Source organism: Aulostomus chinensis, chromosome 11, assembly GCF_037954235.1.
Source record: "Aulostomus chinensis isolate RoL2024-O1b breed Wild chromosome 11, RoL_Achi_v1.0, whole genome shotgun sequence".
Taxonomy (NCBI): domain Eukaryota; kingdom Metazoa; phylum Chordata; class Actinopteri; order Syngnathiformes; family Aulostomidae; genus Aulostomus; species Aulostomus chinensis.
In genome coordinates, this window is record NC_141330.1 from 2,776,719 (window position 1) to 2,803,970 (window position 27,252).

General features: G+C 43.1%; 1 protein-coding gene and 1 long non-coding RNA gene across 2 annotated transcripts; one reads left to right on the plus strand and one right to left on the minus strand.

Annotated features, from left to right (window-relative positions):
- Positions 1 to 353: 353 nt before the first annotated feature.
- On the minus strand, positions 354 to 23,500 carry dpy19l1l (dpy-19-like 1, like (H. sapiens)). The gene is made up of 22 exons (XM_086217717.1): positions 23,118 to 23,500; positions 22,687 to 22,711; positions 22,489 to 22,576; positions 19,882 to 20,019; positions 18,544 to 18,664; positions 16,876 to 16,969; positions 16,588 to 16,645; positions 16,101 to 16,192; positions 15,376 to 15,475; positions 14,559 to 14,636; positions 11,400 to 11,486; positions 10,816 to 10,875; positions 10,013 to 10,093; positions 9,702 to 9,803; positions 9,352 to 9,423; positions 7,895 to 7,968; positions 7,286 to 7,310; positions 5,856 to 5,975; positions 5,404 to 5,578; positions 5,187 to 5,286; positions 4,974 to 5,099; positions 354 to 4,375 (listed from the first exon to the last, which is right to left on the minus strand). The coding sequence occupies exons 1-22, from the start codon at positions 23,338 to 23,340 to the stop codon at positions 4,204 to 4,206; spliced, it is 2,211 nt and encodes a 736-aa protein (XP_086073843.1). The 5' UTR covers positions 23,341 to 23,500; the 3' UTR covers positions 354 to 4,203.
- LOC147252845 (uncharacterized) lies at positions 22,869 to 26,367 on the plus strand. The gene is made up of 3 exons (XR_015118478.1): positions 22,869 to 23,199; positions 23,334 to 23,563; positions 25,531 to 26,367. It is a non-coding gene; the product is annotated as an uncharacterized LOC147252845 (long non-coding RNA).
- The last annotated feature ends 885 nt before the right edge of the window (positions 26,368 to 27,252 follow it).

Below are 27,252 nucleotides of genomic sequence, written 5' to 3' on the forward strand. Positions count from 1 at the left end.
GGTTATGGCACCAGAAACCTTTGGTGGGGAAAAAAAGTGACATCATTACTCACCTTTTATATAACTGAGCAGCCCACAGCTCTCAAGGAAAGAAAAAAAAATATTGTTTGCACTGCAGCTTCAAAATCAATTCCTCCATCACATTTCAAAACACAAGTCAATGTAATGAACACCTAAACATCAAATGTAGCCTTTTATAAGTTACTTTTACTATAAATATTAGAAATCTCTGTATGTTTGTGTGTTCACCTGTACCCGATTACCTCAACAGCAACTCACTGGAATGACATCAAACTCAAAATGTCTGACAGTTACAAAGAAATTGGTTTTAGAGACATTTCAAAGATATTACTTTGAATTCCAGGTTTAACAGTTGAAAAGTTAAAAAAAAAAAACTTCATATACACGTTCAAGACCAAAAAAAAAGCAGTTGAACTGATGAGATTTTTTTTATTTTTAAAGTACAGACAAAATAGACAAATATAAAAAACACCAGAAACACTTGTTTGGCCTGCAATAGGAATAAACTGTCAAAATGAGTTGGCGGGTGCCGCAGCCCCGCTTCTTAAACACGGGCACCTACTTTAGAAGACATCTGCACACTGTAAAAATCTTGACTCCTCACATGGGAAGTTCATAAACACAAAGGTCTGCAATCAAGGTTCCTTCGCTCGCCTGCTCTGGCACTTTGGATCTCACCACAGAAGCACGAGTTTTGTTCAACTCGGCCACTGAAACAATCTCGTTCGTTCTGCTGCGCCGCACAGCCTCACCAGCGAGCCGCGACCACGTGTGTCAACTCAAGTGATTTCCGCCCTGTAAATATTACATCAAAGCAGCCGACGCAGAACAGAAGTCCATCGTGAAATATTGGAGAAGTGGTGAGCAAAGACACATAATCCTGTAGGGACAGAATCATGCTAGCTGTTTCCCATTTGCGTGCTGTGCTAAGCTAAGCTAATTCCCCGCAGGACCACTTGGAGCGTACAGACCTGACAGTGGTTCTGATTCTCTCACGATGCTCTCCGAGAATCCCACAAACTATTCCATCTAACATTCATAAATGTGGCGTGGTGAGGGAATCACACACTGCTATCGTGCACTGCTACGAGGCGTTTGGAACAGTAGTTGAAGAACTCACACAACCGAGGGTTCTCAGTCACCCATCTTGCATGTGCTACAGTACCCTAACAGTTTTAAAGGAGCACGCCAACTCCTTGGGGAATACACATCGTACGTCACTTGTAGAGCCCGACATGCAGACAGATCCCCTTCGCTCCTCTCTGGTGCATCACGCAGCTCCACACCCCCACACAACAGCCGACTGCTAGTTTGCTGAGCTGCCATGAACGCTGCCCCGTGTCATCAAGTGTGCTTTTCATCCAAATGGCCTCGGCCTGCATTTACAGGAGTCGGGTAATGGTTGACATTCACCACGGAAAGAAAAAAAAACTGTTGAAAATGACGAGATGTAATTTTACAGATGGATGTAAACCCAGAACTCCCTTTCAGACCGGGAGCAGGGATCTGATGCAGCGCCTCAAAAGGTCCATCACAACAACTTTGATCATTAAAGTGATCGTTGATGACAACAAGAACGACGCCTCTGTAGGAGAGGATGAGGAGGATCGCTGCTGGACACGCCACACCCTGAACCTGACCTATTTCAACCAGTGCAGGCGTTTGAGGCTGGGAGAGCAACATGAGACGGGAGGCTCTGGGTATGCATGTGATTAAATGACATCTTGAAATTTTAAAAAGTCTCCAAGCACAATCCTAGTTCTATCAATTTAGGCAAAGACCACTTTAAAGTGTGTTTGATGAGTTTTGAGAAGTTTCTCTACTGTTAGCATTCATTGCAGCTAAGCTAACAAGCAGTCGGCTGTCCAGTGGGTATCTGGAGTTCTGTAACGCACCAGAGAGGAGAGAGGGGTTTCAATCTCCTTGTCTGGCACTCACAATTATGGAAAATACGTATATTTTCCAAAAAAGTTGGTGCGCTCCTTTAATAACACTACCTTTGGCAATAAACGATGATCATTGAAACACACAGGACCTTTGAAAGGCAGTACATCGGTGATTTACAAAACAGCTGTTTGGGTATTTACAAAAGAAAGTTGGGGGACCCTTTAACAATTTTTTGGAGTCAAAAACTATAAATGTTGCAATAAAAACAGTTCCTGTTGAAAACCCTGTCCTGCGGCACCTCCGTCATCAACACCGTGCGTCAGCTGCGTGTCATCCTCTTTCTCTCCCCTGCTTTACATGTCACTCTACTGCATAACTTTAAAATAAAGTAGAAACTGTCAAAAAAAACTCAAATGGGATCATCTGGATTTTCGGACATTGGCATTGAATGATACGTCTCAGAGGTCAAACTCTTCCACCGGAGCTACATTTTCCCTGTAAAGAGAAGCTCTTGAATGCGGCTAAATAAATTCTTTTCACAATCTAAAGGTCACAAAGTTTGTACACGAATAAATAAAAAAAATAGTAAACTAGTGAAAATGACTTTCACCACAGAGGGATGCACCGATCGTGAAACTTTGGACTGATACTGATGTTTAATTGCCTCTATTTATGGGTTTGTGGTCATTCCTGGTTCTACTGTAGGGATTTACTTGTCACAGACTCTGATTGGCATTTACATGAGCCAGGAGCAGCGTTCCTCTGAAGGACCCCCACACGCATGCACGCCAGACGGCAAATGAAGTGGCTCCCTCTGCTTAGCTCTCGGCTAATGGCTGTGGATGAATAATGTAATGGTGGGTCTCCTTAAAACTTGCCAAACATCCACTGTTTCATGGCGGTTCTTTCACAGTGTGAGTGTCTCGGAAAAATTGTTTTGAAGTGCATCGTGGGACAAATGAGGGAGGGGCGTGAAATCTGAGAAAGCATTTTCATCGGACACGGAAGGAGTACACACCCCCAATTCAGGATGACTCATCAAATTTTGGAAGTGTTTTTTACAAATACTATGGCGGTGATTTTTCAAAAAAAATTGTTTTTTTGCCATTTAACAAGAGATAAAAGGACAATTAACACCAGAGCACAGTATTAAAACTGCGCTCGTGTATCTTTCTTTTTACGGGACCTTCATGGCAACAATTTGCTGATGATTTATTACAAATGTTTGTGTGTCTGTGTATTGTGTCGTTTTTAATTTCCAGTTCTATGCCATGGAAATGAAGAAATTTTCATCCCTCCATGTTCTCCCTCTCCTCCTGTTGAGGGTGGTGGGGGTGGAGCCTATCCCAGCAGCCTCCCCCCTGGACAGGTCACCAGTCCATGGCAGGGCCAACACATAGAGACAGACAACCATTGGCTCTCCCAGCCACGCCTACGGTCAATTTAGAGTCTGGATTAACCTGGTCCCTCTTGATGTCTTTGGACTGTGGAGGAAGCTGGAGTACCAGAGAGAACCCAGCAGGAACAGGGAGAACATGGAGACTCACACAGAAAGACCCCGTGCTCCAGCTGGGGCTCCACCCACAACCTTCTTGCTGGGGGGCCACCGTGAGGACCACTGCTCCACCGGGCCACCGAGAAATTTTCATTGTAGAAAAAAAATAAAAAAATACTGCATTCAGTCTTTGAGCCCTTTAACACATCTGCTAATGCCACTGGTTTGCGCCGTCTTCATTTACGATGGCAATCAACGAGGCAAATATCAGCTGATCCTGATATCAGGCTGATAAATCAGTGCATCCCCACACAAAAAAAAATAGAAAAAGTTGGCTTTTGTCTTGTTTGCAATGAGTATTGCTTCACAGTATGTGGACATCATGATTTGGTCCTGCCAGACAAAACCTACTTCTATAGCTTGAGTCAAAGAAAAATGATTTTCTACAATAAAAACAAGGATGCACGAACAGTTCCTCTAGCGGTTCAATGTTATCTACGTAACCGATGCAACAACCTCAAGAAGGAGTTAGGACAACTTTTGGCCATCACTGGGGCGATGGAACGAGGAGGGAAATTTGCAGGATATGCAGCGATAAGGATGAAAGTCATAAATACTGAAAACTGTTTGTCCAACCTCTTATTCGTCCATTGTCCCGTGAATCAGAGCACCTCAATAAAGGGGAGGTTGAGGGCTTTGGGAAGTAAAAAGCAGCAACGGCAGTGACTGACTAAAAAAAACAAAAAACAAAAAACCACAAGTTCCACAAGTTTAGTGCTGAACCAGTCCATCCCACGCCGTTATCTGAGATCTTTGGTGACTTTAGGAACTTTGAGAACTTTGTAAATGTCATTGGAAAAGACAGTGGTGAAGTGCGGCTTTGAGCTTCTGGACATGTGGGTGCAGAGAGGAGTTTTACCAACATTGTGGGGATCTTCGACATCCCAGATCTCTGGCATACTGCACCCAGGCCTGAGCGGAGACGGAGAGATGATGGGGAAAAATGTCAAGTTTAGTATATTTGGATACCCTTAAGCTGCATTTTGTGTCATGTACCAAACAAGTTAGCGGACTTAAAGTCTTACATTTTTTTGAAAGAACTGACAAATCTTGAAGCTGAGGCAGCAACAATGTCTCTGCGTGTTGCTGAAATGAGTTTAGTCCGCAGTAATAACTTGAATGTTTGCAGTTTGACTTCTAATAAACATGCAAATCTTGTTTGCACATTAACATCACACTCAAAAAAATACAAAAATATGATAAAAGTTGTAGTAGTAGTAGTAGTAGTAGTAGTAGTAGTAGTAGTAGTAGTAGTAGTAGTAGTAGTAGTAGTATCAAAGTAAAATGAGTCTTATCTGCTTTGACCACTGTTTTTCCTCACCAACACAATGTGTCATGTATGTACCATACATGACACAAAAACACCTGAATATACTTTATATACATTTTTTTTGGACCAGTAAAAAAAGGTTTATAAGGTAGAGTTTATATCTGTGAGACATTTGGCTTGTGATCTATAAAGTTTATTTTGGGCCCTGTGACAGGTACTAGATGTGTACTCAGGTGGTACCTGGTTCGCCTGGTACACCACGAGTCCTCCAGGACAAAGAAGTCCACGCCCAGTTTCATCAGGTTCCTCTTTACGGTTTCTCCAGACATGCGGCTGTACATGGAGTAGACCAGCTTGGTTCTCTCCCTGCAAGGAAACAATGTGTGTCCAGAACTGGATAGGACAGTCGTACGAGAGCATACAAGCTGGGGTGCAGTTGCGACCTTCACTGACCTCAGACCGGCGTCTTCGTAATGGGGGTGGTTGACAATGGGTCGACTTGTGGACAGCTTCACACTGGCCATTGTGGGCATGGCTCCAGCAAACACAGAATCTACATCATACAGGCAAACACACACACAAACACACAAACACGTCTTTACTTTTTGCCTACTTCTGTATAAACAAAATTAGTATTAGATTGTCGTTCAGGTGGGGCCACATCTCTCACCTGGGCGGGTGTTGTCCTGGATCCAGTCTAGCAGCTCCTCCTGGGGCAGGTTGCTGAACTCTCCAATGATCGCCCACTGGGCCTGAAGGTTGGCCACGCCTTGTATGGCCATGACAGCCATGATGACAAACACTGCGATCTGGTGCTTGAATTTCTCTCCGATCCAACCGAACAACTGATAAGAGAACATGGCTGGGTGTCTTGGCAAGACCTCACAGTATCGAATATCACAATATAATGCAATACTATACTATCGATACAGTACTGTGAGAAAAAAACAATATTGTAATATATTGCTGTATCAATTTTATTTCACAGTACTAAAAGGGTCAACAGTCTTAACAGGACAGCATTTATGCTCCAATTATCCATGGACGAGATGATCTCACTCATGACTCTGTTTCCTACTTGTAGCCTGTGGCATTCCTGGAGTGCAGATTAGAGCTACAGACCTGTTTGGAGCAGATCAGCGAGGCCATGATGCACATGTGAGGTGTGAGGAAGAGCTTCAGCCGCATGATGAGGACGGCCAGGACAGCAAACGCCACCAGCTGCAGGCTGTGATACACCAGCTGCAGAGAGAGAGTGTGTCACAGCTGGAGGACCTCTTACAGCCTGGCTTTAACAGTTTGAAAGTCAAATAATATCAGACAAACTTTAATCTATTTCAACAAGACACTTTGGATTGGATGCCCTTGAATTAGCCGTTTAAACAACTCAGGCAGACGTAGCGGGCAGTTTTGAAAGTTGAATATGGCATTTTAGAACATTGATTACTTGTCATTTAGCAGCCAACATCAACAATAACACAGGATATTAACTTGCACTGGTGCATCATAAATCACTGTCATATAGAGCTGAAACAATTAGTTGGAGGATTGGTTTGCAGACTTATCTGCATTATTCACTGATTGCAGACTTGTGTTGTCAATGTCTTTATCTGGTTTTTCCTAGCTGGTCTCGTTGCCCTGGATCCTACCCTCATGCTTTTAACTTGTGCTAACTTGTCCTGTTTATTTCCACACAGGGCTTGGGGGCAGGATGAGGCACCCTATGATCACAGTTCCCTGACTTGACTTATCAATGACTCAACTACTCAGTCAGTTGAAAGAAAACTGTTAATTGTAATTTTACTCATGCATTGATTGTAAATTCACTCAATTATCTGAATAATACAGTATATATGGAAAAGCATCTATAGGTGAGAGATACACGAATGCTAAGATTTAAGGTTGTAGAGAACCATACAAAGAGAATGATGAATTCTGGCAATGTGTAACAGACATTTTATGTCAAAAAGATTCATCAATGATGAAAAATGATCAGTGTTCGTGTTCTACATGTAAATAAACATGAGCTGCAGGCCTACTGCCAGGAAAGCAGCCATGTCTGGGGTGGGAGCTCCCCTGGAACTCAAACTCTCATCTAGACTTGAGAGAAACGCTACATTAGCCAGACAGAGCATGTAATGACATTTAATCCAGTATTTCTTAGCACAGCTTCCCTGTGGGTGTCCCCACTGCTCACTGCCTTCTCCTCATTTAGCCACACCAGGACATTTAAACAATGATGGGAGAAAATGACAGAAACTTGCAGACACTGTGGCTGGCGGATGAACATTTGAACATGACCCTGCCCTCGGGGGCACATCAGACAGAATGACACGAAGCAGCTGGAAGAGAGCTGACAAAAGGTAACGTCAAGAGATTTCAAGCCAGAAGGGAAGCTGCCTTTCATTTCTCCATAATGAGAAAATAAGATGAAAGGGAAATAGAAAGTGGGCCAACATAAGTTCGCAGGGGGAATCTAATCAAATAAAACAGGTCTTCAAAAATCGAGTGATGCTGGGGAAACGCTGAGAAGTTCAAAAGATGTTCCTCACCTCTCCTTTTGCAACGATTTCCATCCTGTGAAAGAGGAAAACACAAATATACTGTAGATTATTTCCAAGAGTCAGAACTTTTTGTTGTTGTTCAACAAGTTTAGTGTATTTATTGAAGACATAAAACATTTTACCTTCATACTGGGGTCATTTTCTGAGCGAGGGGCTCTTAAATTATAAGGGTGGGATAACATTTTGTTCTTTTTAATAAAAATTTTCAAGCACTTTTTGAGCGCTAAGAACAGGTGAGTGCCTCGTGAAATTTTCAGGGATGAAAAATTTGTTTTAGCTCTTTTAAAAACAGCCTCACACAAACCTCCCTCACTCACTCTCTATCATACCACCTCAATGGTGAGTAACTCACTTAAACATTCCCGTTGACTCGTCTCAGTGATAGAACGTTGAGAGAGAAGTGTTAGAGCTCTATGGAAGCTGTGACAAACTCAGATGGACCAAAAAAAGTGCATAATTTCTTTCTAATAATTTGTACAAGATACTGCTTATTTAATTCTAACACTCAGATGATTGTTTTGATGATTAAAACTGTAGTTAATTGCAGGAATTATTAAATGTAGTGAAATCAGTAACAAGACAAGAGAGGAGGCTCACCCTGCAGCTTCATCACCGTCATCAGTCTTGACCTTCCCTCCGTCCCTCAGGAAGCGGACTATATCCTGAACCGTCTGAAAATGACAAGTGTGTGTGTGTGTGTGTGTGTGTGTGTGTGTGTGTGTGTGTGTGTGTAAGAACAGAAATGCAAAGGACATTCATCCCCGTGTCATATTTCAACAAACAGTGCACTGAATGTGATGGTCTTTCCAGCAGCTTGCTCATGTACAGTGCGCCATGCTTTGTCAAATCGGCTCATGTATTCTTAGCATAGCGTGGGCAAAGCGTAATGAGATTAGGGTGCATAAAGAGCAGTTCTTCAAATGATTTTCTCCTCTAACCTCCCACACCCCCCTCCAAACGTTTCATGTTCCAGAAATCTCTTTTAAAAGCATTTCAACTATGTTTCATATTGAGGACATATTAAGCAAAAAAAAACAGTAGACAGAGTGAAAGCGTATGAGCAGCATTTTTACGGGATTCTCAGTAAAGTTCTGGAGTCGTTTTTCATCTCAGAACAGATTTTGGGGAGTTCATCTGAGCAGATGATAGTAAGGAATAAACACAACTGTATCCATCTCAAAGCTGCAATGTACTGTAGATAAATGTCAACTACTTTTCAAGGCAAACGGAGACAGAGCAGGTTTTTGAAGGACGCCAGCTCCGTCATCCTGCAGGAGTGAGTCTGGAGTGATGTCAACTTCATGGATGGCTGCTCACTGCATTGTTGTCTTCTCTTGAAAAAGCAATCTTGGTGTCAGCGAGTCATCCAGAATAAAAAATGCTCAACATATTAGCATCATGTCTTCTACATGGGCCATTAGGAAGTGAAAATGTGTACATACGGAGACATGCTGCTTCAACTTCAGCATATCATCATTTCTGTGACCGGTTTAATCCATTATTCCCCTTTTAAAACTGAATCAGCAGTAAACAGGAAATAGTCAGAGATAGAAATTGAGTTTTCGACCAAGAAAGAAAGAATAGCTTCATCACTTAGCGACAACAGCTGAGCACAATAATCCGAAAATTGTTGTTTCTGTCAGCTGCAAATGCCTGTCCTCATTGGAAACCAAGCAGCAGCTCTGAAAATGACCTCAAACTAAATTTCCTTTAAATTTCCTTCAGCGAGTGTGGACAAGTTCCACTGATTGTTGGTAACCCTCAGTCTCCTTTAGCTTCAAGCAACATATACATAGCCGGCTCTTCCTGCATTCTGAAGTCAAAGAAATACAGGAGGGGAAAATGTCTTTGTGAGCTCAAAGAGAGCAGGAAAGAGAGAGACATAAGGAAATAGACAGACAGTGGCAGAGAGGGAGACAGAGACAGAGAGGGACTTGAATATTTGACCGATGTAGCAGCAGAACAGACTAGTTACATCTTAAGCTACTTGAGAAAAAAACAGGCTAGGATTTTACCAGTTTTTCAGGTCTGGTGTTCAAGACGGAGCAACTTACCCTTCCTGCAATAAGAGCGACCACCAGCATGTTGATGGGGAGCAGCAATGTTTTGAGGTAACGCATAGGGGTCTGAGGGGAAGAGAGATAGATACGAAATGTATAAACACCGTCTAATCGGCAACACCCTAACAGCCTGTCAGGGTAGTGACAACACATAACCGAGCAGTGTTCTAACACAGAACTGAGCTGCCAGAGCAGCTCTGTGTCTGACATCTTGAAAGGAGGCTGAGTGATATTTGGACCATGCCAACAGCGGAGACTTTTATTTTTTTCACTCAAGGCTGCAGAGCCGCCATCATTTATCATTTTGTAGCAGGTCGTCCAACTCCAACGGCCTGGAGTCGTACCTCGAACTCCATGAAGTCAAATTCTGCAGCACACGTGTACATCAGAGTGTGGAAGTCTTTGTAGCTGGTAAACTTGGACTTGATCAAGCCGCTAATATGAGCCTGGAAAAGAACACAGAGGAAAAAACATTATCAACATTTTTTCTACACATTCTGTATTTTTAATGAAATTCTGATGGATTAATTTAATTTGGTTTTGGTAGAGTGTTGAAGAGCCATCGAGCACAGACTTGGACCATGATCACCTGAAACATTCGTGATTTACAAAAGGGTTCAGTGAAATAGTAACTCTTGAAGTTACGACAGCTTACATCATCAGAGGCACCGAGGATGGTGGACAGCATGAACTTGAGCAGAACTGTGGAGCCGACCCAGGCTAAACCCTGCATGACCTGAGAAGGAAGATGGGCAGGATAGGAAGCACATGTGTTGTGTTTGGATCAAATGTTAAGCAATTTTTTTTCAGGCAGGGTGATTACACAACGAATAATTAAATGTACATGTGTACCAAATGATGCAGCACGATTCCGGTACAAGTTGAACATCTTCAACTCAGACAAGAAATCTGTGTGATGCTGTGTCAAACAAACTGTACCTGGTCTAATCCAAACTTCATTCAGAAAAACAAGCATTTCAAAATGTCTGTCTGTATTCTAGTGGATAAACCTGAAAATGCATGAATTCATACTAAGACAAAACTGCATCCTGACATACTTCATTTGGCAGTACTTCAGTCTGGGTATTACAATCAAATCAAAACAAAGTCTAAATTGGAAGCAGCAGACATCCAAGCGCAGCTCCTGGAGACTGCTGTGTCTACACAGAGTTGTGTTTGCCTCCTGAAGATGTTATGGAAGCAGACACAACACTGCTTGGCTTTCTGATGAATGTGGAACACTGGTGTTGGCTACAGAAGAAAGGCAGACAGAAACCACAACTCTGCCTGTTTTTCAAAACACAGATTTTTGAAATATGAGCAAAAATGCATCAGCAACCTCACACAATTAATAAGACATGACTGCTTTTAGCTTTAGTTGTTTTCTTCCCATATTTAACTAATATTTAACTAAGGGTATCCTTTTAGACCCAAGAAACAGTAGTGAATAATTCCTACCCAGGTGACAATGCCAGGTTTGAAGCACTGAACAAATCGATGTCTCATTGCAATGATTGCCTGGAAAAAAAGAGAATCAGGCCAGAATTCACTGTTAGAAAAAAACAAGATTAACTGTCAACATCCAACATTGAATTTTGGATCACTGCAGAAAATCAGCGCTCTTATATTTATTTTTTATATTAGATATATAATATAATATTATTCAATAATGTTATAAGTTGTATTTTACTGAGCAGGACAAGCTTCACAAATGAACATCACTTCTAAGATTTTGGAAGTGTAAATGTAGTGGATAGCATTATAATAAGCGCCCGTTAAGCTATGACCAAGCTACACCAAGGGCCTCAACGTCACCGCAACTAACAACATTTGGTTCAACTATCAAATGTGATATGCTAAAGAAGAAAATATCAAAATATCTTTATTCAGGCATTTAACCAAAATCCCACTTTGGGATATTGAAACTAAGAAGTTCAGCAATGCCATTTCAAGGTTTTAGGACTCATGTCTATGGCAGCTAGCCATTTGCTAGCTTTGGAACCTGATGGATTTGTCTTATTCAACTGAATTCTTGAACCCACCCAGATGGAGACCAGTGAGGAGGCATAGAAGGACGTGAGGAGCATGGAATTGCCAAACATCAGCAGAAAGCAGATGCCAAGTGTGATCTGTGTGAGGGGGTACAGGAAGGAGATGAGACGTCACTGATCACAACAAGTTTGGTTACTGTGAGAATCAGCTGCTGTACCTGGCGTTTGCAGGAGCTGACTGTGTCTGTGGAATTAGACCTCATGCTGAACATCTGAGCCCGGCAGTGAGCTCAGAGGCACAGACAGCTTCATTTTCTATTAGAAACACTGAGCTTCTAAGCTTGAGGGTGGTGTGGGACAAACTATAGTGTCGATAATTATTTTTCTCCTTCACAATATCTTTCAATACACTCCAGAGCTTCAAACTAACACAGTAAACTTTAAATAAACAGTCACCATCAGAAATATCCATCCATCCATTGTCTTCCGCTTATTCCTACATTAAGGGTCGCGGGGGGGCTGGAGCCTATCCCAGCGTCAACGGGCGAGAGGCGGGGTTCACCCTGGACAGGTTGCCAGTCCATCACAGGGCCAACATAGAGAGACGAACAACCATTCACACTCACATTCATACCTACGGTCAATTTAGAGTATCAATCAGCCTCGTCCCCAAATTGATGTCTTTGGACGGTGGGAGGAAGCCGGAGTACCAGAGAGAACCCAGCAGGAACAGGGAGAACATGGAGACTCCACACAGAAAGATCCCGTGCCCGAGCCGGGACTCGAACCTGGAACCTTCTTGCTGTGAGGCGACAGTGCTGACCACTGCACCACCATGCAGCCCCATCAGAAATATAATCCCATTAAATGAACTCTAGATACTAAATATCACAAGTGCAATTATCTGTCACTCCATACAGCAACAGCTGATCAATTAATCATGAAAATGACTGATAATCAATAATGTTAGTTTCAGCCTTTATAAAGCCACTCAAGCTCTTTATAAATGCAGTAGGTCATACAGGACAGGCACGTCTGGTTGGGTGTTAATTCTTTTGTTACACACACACACACACACACACACACACACACACACACACACACACACACACACACACACACACACACACACACACACACACACAGGCGCGCGCGTCTAAACTCTCTAAATTATGCAGAGACATATGCCTCCCTCTGACACAAATCTCCACCATCTCACCACAAAGGGCCCTCTCCTTATCTGTAGAGCACACAAGCTCGCCAACATGCTGGAGGGATTAGGAGGAAAGAGTGTGAGGAAGGACAAACGACTAGAAGGACACACAAATTTACATTTCTACATCAATATACTTTGAACCAAGTAGCACAGATTCTCTCTCCTTCACGCTAAAATGGACTCTTCATTGCTGCCTCGGCTGGTGTAGCGATTCTCTCGGCCGAGCGCGATAAGGAGGGAGCGACATTTTAACTTAGTGGACACTAAAGCAGGGAATGACTCACTTCTGGTGAGCAAACCACTCCATTAGTGCAGATAATGGCCATAGAACATACATTGGTGATGCATCAAACCGCAAGGCAATCAAAGACTTCAATGTTCCACCTCTTACCCTGAATAACTGTTTACTTTTTGGAAGTTAACAGCTTTTCTCTTCATTTTATGTCTCACTTGCAAAGCTTGGTAATTCACATCTGTCCACTCCGTACTGTTAATCATTTTGTGGTATCTCTCTAATTAAACTGATTCAGTGTAATGTTTGTTAGCATAGAGTCACACCATGCTGCAGCAGCACCAGTTCAAAATGCACAAGTGACAAATAACCAAGTTAGGAAACATCTAGAAAAACCACACTGCAGTTGTGTCAAGCCTCCGTGACGTGTGCCCGTCCCGATGACCTCTGACCACCAACATCTTTTCAGTTCATCCTTCTGTCCATCTACGCCAAAGAGATCCTGGCAAGGTGTTTGTGGGGTATCAAACTAACAGGAATAGGACAACCCAAAAACTTAATGCTTCATGCCTAAACCTTAGCTGCTGCTAGCATGGAGGCATAACAACACTTTCAGTCAGGGTCATTGTGGATTTTAGAAGTTCAAATTAAACCTTTGAAGACTTAAAAAAAAAAAAAATTCAGCGGCCAAAAAGGACACACACACTAGACATGAACGTAGAGTTCAGCTCAGGTCCTGCATCAACCTGGATGCTGCTCTCAACCATTCATTGCGGCTCAGGCTGCAAAGCCTGTCTTCCAGCACATCTACATTCCTTCCCTGTGAACATCGAGTCTAATGATTTCGAAATTCAGCGGTGACAAAAGACACCTGACATCCTGATAGATGCGGCATCGTCGCCCCACACGCTGGATCGCAAATTCTTCGGGGTAACCCTTCCATGTCACACCATAAAGAAGTGAGATGTTGCAGCATCTCTCAGGATGTCAGGCGAGCGTCGTAGTTTGTCATCGGTGACTTGGTGTTCCTAACAGAGGAATGTGGAAGTGCTTTTAAATGGTTTCTGTAACCTAGCAACAATAAATGCCTCAGCGTAAAAGAGATCACGGGTGCTTTTAGATTAAGAAACAAAAAAAGTCTAGTGAACACAGCAGAAAAACAAAGAAAAGCCAAACATCATTTGTATACAAGATCGATGCTGTCAGAGGAAGACATGCATCATGTGGGCACGGGCTCTCAACGCTGGGAACCACGCTGGGAATACAGAACACCACTGAGTGCTGGCCTTTTACAAGGACTTTGTTTTTCTGGTGTCCTGTGTGGCGTTTCTACCTTTCCAGCCCAAAACCTATGATTTGAGCCAAATCTTGTGCACCGTGCAGCAGGCTTCATATCTGATGCTTTTCAACAGAAGGCCTCACCTGGGATCACACACATTCTTACCATCAAATTTTCATGACTTTTTCCACACCTCTAAAGAATATTGCTATGACTCTTAATTCTCTGAAAAGTATATACATGAGACATTGACAGAGAAATCCATGTCAAAATTTAGGAGTGGACATCTACCTAAATGTACTACAAAATAAATCAATATTTTGCTCAGTCACTATTCACTGAACATCTCACATAAACTCTAATATTCAGGTATTTCTGAAGCCATTTTCAATTTTTTTTTTTTTGATTTCAGATTTCTTAAGGAAGCACAAAAACCTGTTAGACACACAGATGGATTGAGTGTTCAACATCCTCTTACTGTACCATATGAGTGACCAGGATGGACTGCATCTTAACAGCACCGAGGTAACCCAAGATGTAGGACGCAAACAGAGAGGCCACCTGCAAAAGAATTAAAACAGACGTCAACCACAGACGCCAGAAATACACGGACACTGAATGACATGTAAACAACAGGCTGTGTCTTTGTGAAGCTTCAGTGTGTTGAACTGAGCACAGAAGACAGCTGGGGTCAATTTTACTTAATGTTGACGTGCAGAGAGGTGGACCAGAACAGAGACGCTTCTATCTTCTGGCTTATTTGGCACCAGGTTGGGTTATGCACGCCATGAATGAGTTAAATTGGCTCATCTAGCATATCCCATTTATATTGTAAAGAAATAGCAGCTGTTAAATGACTCTCTTCATGCACACTTGTTCCCATATGTGAGGCAGTGGTGACCCGAGGGGGCTGCTGACAGTGTGGGCTCAACCGTTGCCGAGCACAGACACTTGCAGCAGCGACCGTTTTGTTCTGCGACTCTTGTATCTGCCAGCCCACTCTCTTTAACTTCAGATTATATTTGTTAGTTTGCCGGTCAGAAAAACCTTCTCACTGTCTCAAATGCTCTACTCAAATTATGGCAAATACCATTTTTCTAAGATATGGTAAGGAAGAGGTGATGAAACTCAATTACAGATTGTGCTGTTATTTCTTCGATCTGCCTCTACTTTGTTGCCACCCTGGACGTCTTCTGCACTACTTCCACCTCATTTGCCAGAGATCTATTTCTCCCTAATCTCTCTCGGCCTCTTGTTCTTTCGTCTCACAATCTCTCTGTTTCTCCTGCTCTCTTTTTACCTGAGTGAGCAGCACAAACTGGGCAAACTGCCAAGGCAGCATAAAGCACAAAGTGGAGATGCCCAGAGCGACTGTGGCTGTCCTGCTCGGGTTCCGTGTCCTGGTGAGAGGAGAGACAGAGAGGAAGGATAAGCAGTAACAGGCCGGTGAGACAGTGAGGGTGCTGGGCAGATAAGAAGCCAAGCATTAAGACACCACTTCTCTCTGACTGCTCCACAAAGCCTGGTCATGTAGCGAAGAAGCCTCAGAAAGAGACCGTCCATTCTCCATTGAGAGTCCACGTTAAATCACATTTTATCATCCCAGAGTTGATCTACGCAGCTAATTAGCAGCATGTCCCTGCTGAATGTTCGTTTGATGGTTGTTTCAACAGGACACGTTATTTCTCCAAACAAGATTCGATTTGCTGAATTAAAACAAGGTCTTTGGACCAATAACAGAGCAGGATTTCATCCAGTTAATAAAGACTAAGGGGTGCCATTATCAAACAAGGCGTTTCAATAGTTTTCAACAAGACAAGTGATTAAGAGACAAAAAACAAAAAAATCAGCTACACAGGCATTTCAAGCAGTCAAGCACTGTACTCAAAATCAAACACTCCAGCAACCACGAGATGCCTGACTGGCTAACAAAATAAAAACTTTATCCAATTTCTGGACAATAAGGGCCTCTCCAATAAGACATGATTGAGACAAACAGACAGAATCACAGGTACTGATTCGTACCTCAAGATGTGGGTGAGGAGAAGCATCTGCAAGACTAGGAAGGGGTAGGCGAAGCTCTCCCTCAGAGGAGGCGTCCACATCACACGGGTGCTCTGATACACACACACACACACACACACACACAGAAGCAAATCACTGTATAGAACTCTTCAGAAGAAACAATAGCCACCTACTGCTGGGGTTTGATAGGACTGAGTGAGTGTGTGTTTGAAATGTAATGCTAATTGATGTGGGAAATATAAAGGCTAGCTGTTTGCTCAGCAGGAAGCAGAGGAGAGGGAGGCAGATGGAAGGGCTGTAGAGGCTGTGAGTGCCGGCCTAAACCGACTCTAAGCTCCTTTGAGGGCTGAAATGAGTCCCTTTTAACCACCCTCTGCTTTTAATTTTGCTTTCTGCCATAGGAGCTTATACCTAGAGTGACTTGTATTGAAATACAAGGTTTTAATCTCCTGGCTGACAGTAAAGAGGACGAGGGCAGTGCACTTACCTCACCGTGATTGAAGAAAAAACACACTGTGGTAACGATACCGCCCAGCCGACTGCCACTAGAGAGGAGAGGAGAGGCAGGGAGCAAACAAGAAAAGGTCACCCTCCATCTGTTTCAAATCCATATTCTCGGCAGACGTCAGGACTCCAACAGCAAACGTCTCCTCACTGATTCTCCTATTATCACCCTCATCATGTGTCTTTCTGCCAGCAGATGGGCTGTGACAGCTCATTATCTCTTCTCTGATGTGTCTGAGCTTGACAGGACAGAGCGCTGAGCGGCCGTTACCTGAGGTAGGCGCCATAAACGAAGAACAGGCTCATCATCATGCCATTCAGGAGGAAAACACAAGTCACGTAGAAATATGCCGGGTCACCCATCCCTAGTACACACAACAAACACACACACACACACACAAAAGTCACATATTACTTTTTTTTAACAACTTGTCCGGTCATCCACTGATGGTCAACAGTTAATTGATGCACGCGTTATGAACATATAGTAGAGAAATCCTAGATTTTCTACTGCTTTGATCTGCCGGTGTGTTGACCTGTTATACAATTCAACAGTGGATATAAAAATATACTTCATACTATTATAATGAGCCCAATTTTACATCAGAAATATTATTCAGTAAGTTTTTGGATTTTTAAGGAACTTCGTAAACTGACTGCATTTCTATGACCAGCAATTAACTTCCTCTCAGCTGTGTTACCGAGACAACTAGCAGGTGCATATCAAAAACGAAGGCACTCTTCAATGCCCAGCAGCGGCTTCGCTATCTGCTCCATCTAAAACCAGAGGTACATTTCCTGATCAATTCCAGGTCTCACAAAATGAATGTGCAGGCGAACAGTTACAGGAAATGCTACCACTTTCTCTCTCTTTCTCTCTGGTCTTGTGCAAGACGGCGGGCATCAGTTTTATGTAAACACTGTGTGCGTTGACCCCAGGCGCCACACTTCACTAACAAGACAGAAATGCAGACACTGCAGATCCAAAAAGGGAAGCTGACGACAGCCTGAATGGCAACTGTTGGTGGGTTTACTCTTCTAGGAAACGTTCTAGCAAACAAACAGGAGAGAAACACATTTGTGTGCAATAAAAGCGTTCCCCACCAGGCTACCAACAGAACACTGTGGCCCTCGCTGTGTCCTTCTGTCAATGTTTGGCTGCCATTTAGACTTTGTGAGTTTGAATTTTAACTTTAAACTAAAAAAAAAAATCACATTTCCATGAAAAATTGGTGCATTCATATAATTCCTGGTAGGGCAGGGTAATATGACTACAAATCAATATCACCCTTTACCTTGATCACAATGAATAAACAATTCCATACACTTTTTTGTACATCATCCTAACATCTATCAGCAGTTGATTTCCTTTAAATGTCCAGCCCTGAATGATAAAACCCCAATGTGGTTTTTTAGGACTAACTAATTATACTGGCTGATATTGCAGTTGTGGTATGATTCACAGGATTAGACACACAGTCTAACAAATGTCACATTGGGATTTTAACACAATTTTGATTACTTGTTCTCCCCTATGACAATTGTGATAATTTCTGCTGATATTGATTTTGATTGACATACAATTAATTGCCAAGCCCTAATATGTGGGGATTGAAGGGGAAAATAATTACTGTGTATGTCTTAATAAAAAAACAACGACTGATCAATAATAATTCTCATGAAGCTGTTTGGAACGATGAAATTCATCAAGTCAGAGAGATGGTGTTACTATCAGCGCAGCTCCAGTTTAGGGCAGCCTGTGTAATCCAGTCATCATTCAACCTGGGGTCTGAGTGTGTGTGTGTGTGTGTGTGTGTGTGTGTGTGTGTGTGTGTGTGTGTGTGTGTGTGTGTGTGTGTGTGTACTGTGTGTGTGTATACGCATACACAACTGAATGTATTTGCACATCAGCTTGGGGCTCCATGACAACCATTTGTACCTTCACAACTGTCCACAGGCGTAAGCCCCTCCCCTCTATTGATAGACCAGCACATCTTTGTGGGAATCCCAAAGTAGCCCATTACCCCGGTGTACACCCGGTACCAGCTGGCCAGGACCACCTGGGGATGATGTGGAGATGCACAGCAGGTTGGAGGACAGTCAGTGAAAAGCTGAGTCAAATAACATGTTTGAAAAAGGTCTTCTTATCTCTGAGGAGCTCAAATACAGAGAAAGTCAAATTCCATTACTTTACCAGAACAGCTTCCCTGAGCTCAAACTGTTTATTTTTCTTTTATATCATAATTCAAAGGAATAGATATTGACGTGTTCTTGCTACAATTTATCTGTCTCTAGAGAATACAGGAAATAAAAACAGCAACTGAATGTGAAAAGCCAGCTTTAATCTAAAGTCTGACGTGGTCTTGTAACGTCATGAGACAACAGAGGATCTCTGCCTGGAGCAACGGTCCCCGCGTCAGATTAGGTGTCATTAGAGTTGCTCTGATTCTGAGGCCAGACTTCGTGCCTCTAGTCTGAGTCCCGTTGGATTGGTGAGGGTCAGTATGCAAGGCTACGCACTGGTCTGATAGCACAAAATCTGATTTGGGATTATTGCAGACAATAAACTCTAAGGCAAACAAAAGTTTGTGAAATTTACAAGCTTTGTTTCAAATATCATCTTCACAAATGAACACCACTTTTATGCTTTTTTAACTTTTTGGAGTGATGACCTTTTATGTCAGTGACAACCTCTGAAGCCTTGTTTAGCCTCTTCTTAGCGACTGCCCGACTTTAAGACACATACACACGTGTGGTATCTACCGACATATATGTGACAGAACAAACATCAAAATATCCTAAGCTCATGTTAACCACATTTTACAAAAAAAACCAACACAAAACCCACTGGCTTTGAGACAAGGCAGTCAAGCGATGCTTACTTATCTCTGGATTAACTGGCTCATTCCTGCACCTCTTTATGATGACATCATATGTCACACTTGGTGTGCACACACACCTATCAGATACCCTGGTCTCAGCCAAACATCGTTCATGAAACTCATGCCATCAGAGGTTGTACGGAGGAGGTTTCACTCATGATCATAATCACTGCTGGGGCTGGAGCCACTCTGGAATGATAACCTAGCAGGGTTAACCAGTTACTCACCGGAAACACCTCCACTATTTAATCCTGTTACACTCACATCTGCTACAGTTGCAGTGATTGAACCCTCGCTGATATTTAGATGCATGATGATATTTGCAAGATTTGAGAAGAGGACAAGATGGTAGTGTGCGTTATGTGACCATGCTGCAGCACAGCATTGCAACTTACCTCTGGATAGAGATTGAACCTCTTCAGGGTGTTAATAACCAGCGGGTATTCTGTCAGACGATCATTCATGACCATGTGGAGGCCGTGCAGGAAAGAGGGAGCCTCAATAATGGTCTTGTAGTAGGAATAGTACAGACCCTGGAAGCAAAAGAAGACATACAGATTATAAATCTCAAACCCAGACGGAACAAAAAGAAATGTCCTGGCAGAGCAACAGCGGGATGGAAAACAAACAAGAGAAAAACGGAAATGAAGAGAGAGAGAGAAGATGAGCGGAAAGATACGGAACCAGACGGACACTCGATATTGTGTTACAAGAAACAGTTACAAAGGCTCAGTGGATGGCAACAGCTCTCAGCTCGTTTGGTAGAACGCGGTGAAAAACGACAGGTATTTGTTTGCACGATTAATTTCATCACCATGAGCGCTGTCTCTCTAGAGGGCATGAAGCTGCATGTTGAACATCAGCAGCTTTCACACAGAACCGGTGACGGTATTCCTTCAGCATACACTACACGACATGTACCTGCTGCTTCTGAGTGAAGGGAGCTGCATTTCTAGTGACCAAGACAAAAGAAACACAAGATAAGATGAGATAAACCTTTACTCGTCCCTCAGTGGGGAAATTGGCAAAGTTCTTTTTAACTTTTCAAGTCAAATTATTCAGTGAATTTAAGGGCAAAGACGTGCCAAACAGACATCAGAGCACCAGCGCACATGGAGGCTGATGGCTACATCACCACAGGTCGCCAACGTCTGCGACAAGATGGACCTCAGATTATGGCCAACTGGAACATTACTTCTGTAACTGCACGAGAGGAGGTAACTCTCCATACCAGCAGGTGGCAGTAGTTTGTATCAGTCATTCACACCACTCTCACTCTCTGTCATCGTACAATCAAGGTTCTATTTGAAGACACAACGCAAATGGCACCGGTGCTCCCATCGCCATCAACAAATGGATGACTGCAAATACAGGGGACACATCGTTCACAGGACTACAGACTTTCACCTGGAAATGACCAACAGCTGAATGTCCACCTGTCATTCACACAGCTGGTGGCCACTGGGCGCCATTAGCTTCAAGCTAAATATACGTGGCTGGCTCTTTCTTCATTTTGGATTTACAAGCAAGAAACCAGGAGTAAAAGAAACACTGATGAGTTCCAGAGAAACACCGATGAGTTCTGGACATCTATTTGTGAGTACTTCAAAAGGCCAAATACACTTTTTGGGTGAGGTATCGTTTGAAGGCACAGCTGCAGGACCCGCTGCTAAGACTCAGGCCACAGATGCTCGTCGATGGCCTGAAGCTGATCACTAGTCCACCGTTGACCAAGAGTATCAGGAGCTTCAGGAGGCGTTTTGTGAGGTTTGCATCCATTCACTGCAACAGAAACCTGAACAACTCAAACTGAGGGCTGCGTTTCCTGTTTTGATGCAACTCTGGCAGACACGCAGGTCAAAGTTCATCTTTGTTCAACAATGCACATTTCTACAATCTTATCATAAAAACAGATCGATATTCCATTTCTGTGTCACACAGACCTGGTTAGTACCATGTGAAAGGAGCAGAGTACGAACAGCAGCAGCACGCTCACAGAATCCTCACAGTCTGTGATTGTAATCTATCATGAAACTATGAACTCACGACCTTATTCAGGGCTGACTCATGGCCGGCCATGCAGAATAAAAACCTGTGACTGCGGCTGCGGTGAGCAGGGCTGCAATTCCACCAATCATCATTTGTTCCCACATCATTTCCTCGCTTACACAACTGAACGATTGTAAAAGGACAAACGGTGACGTCTGAGTAGGGCTGGATGATGACTTCAGGTCAGAATCCTAAATATCTCAAACTTTTAATTTGACTGCAATTATTCTAAACACTTATTACCTGGCTGATAAAAAAAAAACCTATTTGGAAAAAAAACATTTGATGTGATTGTTTGGACTGAAGTTACAATTGTGATGATTCACAATATCCATCAGAATCCTTGTTCTTGTGTCGTCATTCACATTTGAATTGAAAATCATATTTAAGTGATGACAGTGGGATTTTTTTGGTGGGATCTGTACTCCTTTTCCTTTGAATAACTTTTGCAGGCTGGGATACCACAACACTTTACCCTGACACACAGCCTGCCGTCAGCAAACGCCACATCAGCCGCATCGCAATTACAGTTGTGACCAGCCCCAGTATTGGCAAGGACCTCATGAAAGGATTGATGATCCATAGTGTAATAGTCTATGGAACCTGCTAAAAATGTGAAAAATTATAGCTGAAGATAGTTTGTTGTCTGCCACCACCATATCTTACTGATATCTCAACAGATGCATCAAATCAAAACTAGTTGATTTAAAGCTTCCAACACATATTCCAGTACACTATTGATACCAAGGGCAGGAATATTGATACAGTATTGGGGAAAACAAATTAATACACTGCTGTATCGACAACAAATAATTCCCCACTGGTGATTTTACCTAAATATATCTTATATTACCCCTTTTATGATTGCATTGGTCAAAAATGACATTGGGAAACAGCGCCATTGGCTTCAAAACCACATTAGGAGTAAAAGCAATTTATTCTTTTTACATTACCATTTCAGTTCGAAAAGCCATTTCCTTCTCCAAGTTGGATAAGTGAGAAAAGTGTCTGTCATTCTCAAACAGCTGGGTCAGATGGTACCTGGTTCCAGAAGGAGACATGTTAAAAACAGAAAAGAAAAGAAAAGAGATCAGGAGCTGCTTCCAAAGTAGTCAAAACACTAACGAGTAACTACGGATGGAGCAACTTACCAGTGGAGATATCCAGTCAGAGCAGCTGTGGGCAGAGAGACAGAACTGTAACTGAGGTTTAAACACGAAGATTTAATTAAATAAATTGCAGCCAGAGGGATAGAAAATGATAGCCGGGGGGGGGGGGGGGTGATATGGGGCGTACAGAGATGCAATTATGAGAGATAACACAGGAAGATTAGCATGAACTCTGACAGGAAACGTATTAAACACGTGTCTAGGCGGCGTAAACAGAATAATAACGCTACTTTCTTAATGAGTAGCAGTCACAGCTAGCTAGCCCTCCAGAGCTAGCGTTAGGTGAGCTAACGTTAGCCAGCTTGATAGGCAGCTGAGATAACTTCATTAAAGCCGCTCGCGCGGGAGGTTAGCAGCGGTTAGCTTTGTTAGGTGCCCGGCAGGAAGCTAGCGGGCTAACGGTCCCAACTCACCGAGCAGGAGGGTAAATCCCAGCTTCGCGACTGCTGACGGAGTGAGCCCAAGCTTGTGTCGGATGCCCGAGAGCCCGTTAAGGTGAGAGCTGTTGAACGCTTTGCCATCCCTGCCCGCTCGCCTGGCAGTACTTTTGCCAATAGGCGAAACAAGTGGACTCTTGTCGCGGTCAGTCTGGGTGGCTGGACTCTTCCCGGTTTGCTTTCTGTTTTTAGCGACCATGATTACTATGAAGAGCCGGGATTCGGCGACAACGAGCCGTTGAAAACTGGAGGGCTACGAGCTTAGCAGCCCCACAGCCACTCGTATCTGGTCCTCGGATCTGCCCCTTTACTACCCCGGTGATGCTTTCTCCGTTCCTCGCCTCACACGGCGAATTCTGATGAAATGTTTCCCCCTAGTGGAAGCAGAGTGTCACTACAAACAGCTTCCTCTGGTTACCATGGTGAGCACAGAGCCAAGAAAGTTTATCAAGTCTCTTTCCCAGGTAGTTCCCAGTGCCCTTTCCGGTAATCTTCCTGCTTTCATTCCCATCACATCCCCAGGATTTCCCCTGTAATCATGATGGAAGAAATATACAGTTCTTTTGACTGAGTTTAAATCGAAATATGCAGTATAATATCACTCTGAAGGAAAGCCCTCAGTCCTCATTCAAAACGCCACTAAAGTAAAAGAGAAGAAGAGAAGTATTTGATATTGTGCTTATTTATAGGTATCAAAAGTAAAAGTACACATTTGTGTTTTCCATTACTGAACCATTGAGCTCTAAAGGTCATGTTCATATGGTATATATCACTTGTGCTGCTCTGATTAAGTTTCTTCAAATGTGAAGTTCAGCTTCAGTAAGTTTTCCTGTGTTTTCCAAATATTTTATGTATATAGTTACTGTAAGGTAACTACCAGTTGATAACGTCAGATAAATAAAGTGAAGTTACGAATGCAGTATTTCTTTTGAAATCCAGAGTCTCCTAAAATGTAAATGGCCAAGAAAGTACAGATATCTCAGCATTTTTCTGGAGTAGAAGTACTTTTGACAACTGCCCATTTAGAGATTATGTGGTGGAATACTGCCACAGTTAAAAGCCCCATAAAATGAATACTGGGTCTCGATCACACATGACCTCTTTCTGGAAAAATGCTGGAACATTTCTGGGGTTTGCTGCACGTGTGTGTGATGCTTCGAAGAGTGGGCGAGGCGGCGCGAGGTAGAAAGTCACCTGTAATGTTTCCTGCTAGACAGTCTTTGTGACACAATGCCACTTCACCTGGTTAATGTTGTGAAAGGCTATTTTTTTTACTCCAAAGCGTGAGGTCATGAGGCCGATCCAGGAGTCTGGCGGCCCCACACGTGAGTCATTTTCTACCTGAAAAGCGATCCGGCACATCAACAAAAGCCCCAAACTTTTGGATCACAAGCAATTCTCCTTACTACCATTTCAGGCTTTTTTTAATTTAACTAAATTTAGCTCATTGTAAAACCTATGTTCATAGAATAAAATTTGTTGAATTTTACATTACTTTTGAAATGAAAGCAACAATTTGTTGTAAATCCCAGCTCTCATTTCCAGCAAGATAAGGGGGGTGGAGCTCGTCTCCAAAAACCAAGGACATGCTAACACCTTCAGCATCAACTGAGGGGGGGGGGGTCACACCAACCACTTCCGCCCGTCATTGCTGGGGGTTTCCTGATGCAATGTGTTTGCCTTTCAGAGCAAAGCGTACTGCTCAAATTTTCACAAAAATCATCAAGAATCATAAGAATCAGAAGTACAACCCGATATCTTTAATTTTGATTCAAAGTCTTGTGATCATGTAAGATACATACAATGATTTATATCTCATGAATGTGAGTCTGAATGGTTGTCTGTCTCTATGTGGTGGCCCTGCGATGGACTGGCGACCTGCCCAGGGTGAACCCCGCCTCTCGCGCGTAGCCGCTGGGATAGGCTCCACCCCCCATGACCCTTATTAGAAATAGGCGGAAGACGATGGATGGATGGATGGATGGATGGATGGATTTATTTCTCAGAATTCAAAAAATAAAGTAAAGCATTTGGGAATAAAAATGTAGCCAAAGCCTCATACACATTTACTGTAACATCTTTTCATTATGTTTCATTTCCAATTCCCCGTCAAAAGAAATTTGTCCACAAACAGCGCCAAACTTAAAGAATACAGTTTGACACGTAGATGCACCGGAGAAATAAAGTCACCAAAAGACACACAGGTGCTTTTGAGCTTGACACTACCACTCTGACCCCAGTAGATGTCGCTGAAGGACCAGAATACCGCTGCACCTCCACCATGGCGCTCACATTGAAGACCGTAGCTGACAGTGTCGCTGAGCTGTGTTTTCTCCATCTTACTGTTCTTATTGTGTTGTTTAGTGTCTCTTTTGTGTCTGATTTTCAGATTCTTTGCTCATGAAGAAAGGAGGAGGAACATTTTTCATCAAAAAGACTTGACAGTGTAGCCAAGACACGGACGCCATTGTTTTTGTGTGTGGTTGACACCAGGATAGATGATGTGAACTTTAATTGTAGAAAGTGGTGACATCATGAAAGCCTCCCAGAATATCCGCAGATATCCAGCGATTGTCGGTCAGGGTGAGGCGACCCCAGCCCGGGCAGGGGGCCGTGTGCTCCAGGCTGGGAGGAGAGGTTTTGGGAGACCCTGTGTTTGGTCTTCGCTGCCGGGAGCCAGAGGCCGCAGGCGAGAATGAACCCAGAAGTAAATGCAGAGGTGAACATGGAGACGGAGCAGCCAGGTTACCACAGGGGTTGGGGAGGTCGCAGCTTGGCTCATCAGGAAATCAAACTTTTGATGATTTGACCATTGTAGTGTTTTCTAGTGTGATGCTAATTCCGTTCCTTATTCACTCATTTTAGGGGATCTGAGAGGTTAATTAGACGATCAGGACAGCATCATGCAGCGCTTGTTAGTAGCTGGTGATATTCGTCACGATTGGAAACATTCAGCCAACTTAAATTCAAGTGTAAATGCTCATTTAGTTACTGCAATATAATGTATGTACTCAGATTTGACTTTTTTTTTAAGTTTACTTGTACTACTTTTAGCACTGGATATTGTAGTACATCCTGATTATACTATTTCTGTCTCCGTTTTACGTGTTATTAAACAATTTTTTTTAGGAATCTCTGAAAATTAAATTTGATAAAAGGAAAATGAACGCAGGTTTTCAACTCACAGCTGTAAAACACAAAAATACAAATAAATGCATAAATATGATCCATTGTCAACTATTTTTTATTGACTTTTCCTCAGATGCTTAAGCAGATGCTTAACTGGGCCTGCTTTGCACAGTCGTATTGAATGTTTGATAAATCCGGACGTACACGTCACAGACCCGTGGCTGAGGTCTGAAGCTGAAGAGCATCTCTGCACCATCACATGGACTAACTTGAACTGATGAGTTCAATTTCTTCATAAAAATCAGGGGCAGTCAAATCGCTACTACAATGAAAACAACTACAACAGAGTCTGAATTTAAATATATTCGTTTCCAAAACTCGTGACACTTTAATGGTTCATTAATTGCGGCTGGTTAATACTTAGCTGACTAGCCGCTTTGTTGCCTCGTTCCAGCAGGCTTTCTCTCGGCCCACTCCCCCCTTTGACAGAAAGCTTATTGTGGTGCGGCCCTACAGTGGTTGTTGTTGGAACGCCGTGCGTTCGTGCCTTCCCTATTTCGCCTCTGCAAACTACGCCTGAAGACCACCAGCACATGTGGACGTATGCAGGGTCTCTGCATGCCACATCTCTCAGCATCCACCCCAGTTTCTAACCCACCAGGAACCCCCGGCTCCTCACCGCTCTTATGGCAGTGTTTTCTCAAACTCCCGGCTGATTCATTGCTGCCGGGCCGTGCCGAAATACAATAACTGAGGCTGAGTTGTCATCGTGGCTGTCAGAAAGGCTGAGGTGCAGCTGTAGGGGTCCACGATGAAGGACGAGCAATTGAAAACTGTTAGCCCAGCGTGTGGTTACACTGCAGGAACTTGTTTTTAAACCAAACACAGCATGGCACAGGCCTGGGGTTCAATGGCTGCTGGCAGGGTCAGAGACTGGGTTGCTGGAGGTCAATGATCTTAACTTTGTGCTGTTAGGAATTTG